At 41.9% G+C, this 4646-nt stretch overlaps 1 protein-coding gene across 1 annotated transcript; it reads right to left on the minus strand.

Annotated features, from left to right (window-relative positions):
- Positions 1-211: 211 nt before the first annotated feature.
- Positions 212-4342, minus strand: LOC107290205 (serpin A12-like; the record flags this gene model as incomplete). Its single annotated transcript, XM_015819069.1, has 2 exons — positions 4313-4342; positions 212-887 (listed from the first exon to the last, which is right to left on the minus strand). Coding segments are annotated over exons 1-2 (706 nt in total), but the record flags the coding sequence as incomplete, so codon positions are not given.
- Between the last annotated feature and the right edge of the window lie 304 nt (positions 4343-4646).

The raw sequence follows: 4646 nt of genomic DNA on the forward strand, positions 1-4646 counted from the left end.
CTTCTTTAATATTATCTAGCAAAGTCAAAAACTGTCAGTGTGGAAATTTGCTAGGAAATTTGAGGCAAAGATTGTTTGTGTACCCTCCCAGCCTCCAGTTCCATAATTCCACTGAATGCCTACCTAGACCATAATATAATGTGTAACAAGAAACTGAGATCAACTATGACTGGAAAAAAAATGACTCCAAAAGCCTGTTAACTTGTTTTACCTTTCATATAAATATAGCTAGTTAGCGGAATTTCAGTAATGGGATCGACTTCATTGACAAGCTTAGATATCTTCCCACGGGTTTTCCTTGTGATGTAACTGTTGATGTGCTGCTCAGTTTCTGCAGTGTTCTTAAAATTTTCCCAAAAGATGTCTCCTCCATAGAAGTTTTTGAGGCCGTTTAAGAATAGTTGTTCAGGATATAGCTGGTTTTGCACAAAGAGACATTTCCCGATTTCCATCTGGTGTCCAGCTCCTCCATTATTTAACATGTGTGTGAGTTTTCGGAAGCCTTCATGTATCATCCTCTCCTGGATCTCTGATGGCCTAAAATCAAGTCCTTTCAAAATCTGATCTGAAGTGTTATTCTTTGCACCCAAGGCCATCATTGCAAAGGCAGAGGAGATGCCTAAGGGAGAGAAGGCAACATTGCCCTTGCTTGTGCCACCTTGCTGGCTTTCCCTGGAAGAGACCTTCCTGAAGATCTTGAAGGCAAAGTCAGAATTGCTGTCGACTAGTACCTGGATTGGTATCTGGGCACCTCTTGGGTGAGACTCATACTGGTAATTGTCACAATTATTCTTGTTAGGATGGCTAGAAATTTGTGGGTAAGGATTGTCAGCGGGGGTTCCAGCAATAAAAAACAACAAGAGAAAGATGGTTTTCATTTTCCTCCTCTAAGAAAAAGAAAAAAAGAAAAAAAATGCATTTGTTCATTTAGCACATTATTTTGATTTGATTCATTTAAGAGACAACTCAATTAAATTCTGGTATGTTATAGGTACGTTGTTCGTCCATCGATTTCGACGAAGACCTTGACATCTTATGGATTATGGGCTATCAGCGGTGTGTCCGTAGATGGCTGATGAGACCGATGTTAGCACGGAATGTTCTGCCACATACTGAACAGAGAAATGTGGACACTATTGCTTCAGCATTTGCAGCTCTGGCTCTGGTATACATCAATGTCACATACAGTACAATATCTCCAGTTCTTAGCTACAATGTTATACTAGTTCCCACCAGTGGATGCCACTATTTCTCAACATAAACCTCTATTTCTCAACTGAAAATATCAATTGAATGTAATGATACAGTTAAACTGGCAATATTTACCCTAGTCTCATTCATTAAAGTTCCTCACTGATTAATGGGAAATAACTATTACTATATTATATAGCCAATTTTATTAATTTCTACCTCTTTACCACTTTCAGCATCTTTCTCAAGATAAATGGTCTAGATAAGCATTTACTGTATAGCACAATCATCCCTGATAGGTATGGAACTTAGGTGCAGTTCTAACTGTCAGGAAAATTCTCCTTAGTTCTAGGCTGGCTCTCTCCTTGCCACATGTTCCTTATGTCAGGGCTTTTCAACCTTTTCGCCCATTGTACCACTTTTAGGATATGGCAATATCTGAGTATTACCAGTTGCCTAGAAAGGTATCAAAAACTTGATGACCCCCCCCCAAAAAGGAAAAAAGTGATAAAGTACAGGTAGTCCTCGACTTACAACAGTTTGCTTAGTGACTGTTCGAAGTTACAATGGCACTGAAAAAAGTGCCCCCCAAGCCACAGCCGAGCAAGACACCTGCCTGCCCACCCGGCGGCGCTCTTCCTTCTGTCCAAGGTTTTCATTGTTGTGAGCATTTCTGTTGAGGATTGGTAGCAGGGGTGGGGTGGAGGGGTGTTTGGATTTTATTTCTCCCGTCAGCTGGGTGATTGCAGCAGGGTTTGGTCACTTCACATGACCCTGAGACACTGACCGTCATAAATAGGAATCAGTTGCCAAGCATCTGAACATAAATCACAAGACCCTGGAGATGCTGCAACGTTCCAGTTGATCGGCACTTCTTCTGCATACCCCATCCAAACTCTAAGAGTCCTTAGTCCCAGCACCAGGGAAGCAGGATATGACCTTTGGGACATAATAGGATTAACTCACAGATGACAAAGGGACACAGGTCAAAATACATGACACAGGAAATACAAAGCCTCAAACAGGAACAGGAAATAACTTCCAAACAAAAGGTTCCAGAGGATATAAAAACCTACTCCCCACATGTGCTCAGCCCTTTTTTTCTCCTCTTTTTCTGCCAGAGTCATCTTTCTGTCTGGCTCCCCTCTTCAATAAACTACAACCTTCTTCCCAAAGCAGTTGTCATGTTTATTCCCAGCTTGGATAAACCACGATGAAACACGGTTATTTCTTCCAAAACAACCAAGGATTGTATTAGCTTTTTGGCTGATACCACACACTCCTGGCTCATATTTAAGTAATCATCCACTAGGTCCCTCTCACAGTCACTGTTTTCAGTCTACATTATTTCTTCATCTTATTGTATGTTGCCCAGAGTCCCCCTGTGAGGGAGATGGGTGGTTTTTAAAAAGTGATGATAGATAGATGATAGATAGATAGATAGATAGATAGATAGATAGATAGATAGATAGATTACATTTGAAATTTTGAAAATATTTTGGGCATGTTGTCAAAATAACTGTCACTGAAAGCTTTTTCATTCTTAACACATTTGTAAATTGCCCATAGTTTGAATTAAAGCATATGTTTTCTAGAAATCAGATATATAAGGTTCAAAAAAGCAACTTGCTGAAAAACCAAGACAAGAAAAAAATCATCACTCTTTTGAGTTGTATTTTCTGCTCTACTCTTTATTTTAAAAAATACAACAGAGGCCCAGTAATTAAATAACACAAACAAATAAACTTGTCCAAAAATCTGGCAGACGTAAAGGTGTCCAAAGCATATGTTGATATGTGAGAATGATCTTGGCAGACTGCAGTAAGACTTGGATTTTGTATAGTATATTTCCTGAAAGTAGTATATTCTCCTACACAGATAGATTAAGAGGGGACATAGAAGAAATCCTTAATTCTCTATTTCAGGGCTACCACCTGTGGTACATTGGCCGCCTGCAGGTACCACCTGTGGTACATTGGCCGCCTGCAGGTGGTACGCAACCATCCTAGAAAAGTGGTAGCGGGGGATGGGAATGAGCTGAAACAGCACAGCACAGCACAAGCCTGAGTGAGAGACGGCTGGATCTGCAGGGCTGTCAAGGCTCAGCAGAAGCGCCAGGATCAGTGCCGCTTTCCAGCTGATCGGCACTTCTTCGGGGCTGTGAGGACTCAGTGGAAGTGCCAGGATCAGTGCCAGGCTCCAGCTGGAGCTCGGCACTGATCCTGGTGCTTCTGCTGAGCCCTGAAGAAGCACCAATCAGCTGGAAAGTAGCACTGATCCTGGTGCTTCTGCTGAGCCCTGACAGCCCTGCAGCTCCAGCCGTCTCTCGCTCAGGCTTGTGCGGTGCTGCACTGGTTCAGCTCATTCCCCTCCCCCGTTACCACTTTTCTAGGATGGTTGTATACCACCTGCAGGTGGCCAATGTACCACAGGTGGTACCTGTACCACTGGTTGAAAAGCCCTGCCTTATGTTACCCACATATTTCCCACCTGTTTCTTATATTTGTGTAGAGTCCTTGGTGTTCTTGGAGATGGTTGTTTGCTTGCAGATATTTCATTACTCAAATTAGATGGTATCATTAGTACTAGTTAGTGTGCAGTTTGTTCCCTCTTTACATATATTGTTGTTGGTATGGTTTTATATTTTATATATTTATTATATTTTTATCATACATGGGCAAAATAATCCTTATTTCTCTTTTTTAATATTTGAAAGCAATTATTCATAACAGCTACATATTTTTTCCATTATTAGAGGTCATGTCTTTTATCAGAGCCATGGTAGCATAGTGGTTAGAATGCAGTCTTGCAGGCTAATTCTGCTGATTGCCAGCAGTTCGATCCTGATCGGTTCAAGGTCGACTCAGCCTTCCATCTTTCCGAGGTCGGTCAAATGAGGACCCAGATCGTTGGGGGCAATATGCTGACTGTAAACTGCTTTGAGAGGACTGTAAAGCACTGTGAAGCAGTATATGAGGGCAATTCACGGAATGTGGCTTTTAAATCCGGGCGACATGCTGGCACTTAGATCAGCCAGAGATAATTTGAAAAGTGCCATAAAAGGTGCAAAGCAAGCCCATTGCCAGAAAATTCAGAACTTTTTTCAGGACCCAACAAACACCAAGCGAATGTCGCAAGGAATCCAGGCCATTACGGATTATAAGGTGGCTCCATCAAGATGCAAGGACGACACAGGCTTCCTAAATGAGCTGGATACATTTTTTGCAAGATTTGAGGCATCAAATAGCACTCCTTCTAGGAAAGCCCCATCCTGATGAGCAACTGTTTAGCTTTTATGTCACCTCTGTCTGGAAAACACTGCAGAAAGTTAATATTCGGAAAGCAGTGGGCCCAAATATCCCTGGATGTGTCCTTAGGGAATGCGCAGATGAGCTGGCTTGTGTTCTCACAGATATTTTCAATCTGTCATTGCAGCAGGCAGTGGTCCCATTGTG

Source organism: Protobothrops mucrosquamatus, unplaced genomic scaffold (genome assembly GCF_001527695.2).
Source record: "Protobothrops mucrosquamatus isolate PMUCROS unplaced genomic scaffold, P.Mucros_1.0 scaffold856, whole genome shotgun sequence".
In the NCBI taxonomy this organism is placed as follows: domain Eukaryota; kingdom Metazoa; phylum Chordata; class Lepidosauria; order Squamata; family Viperidae; genus Protobothrops; species Protobothrops mucrosquamatus.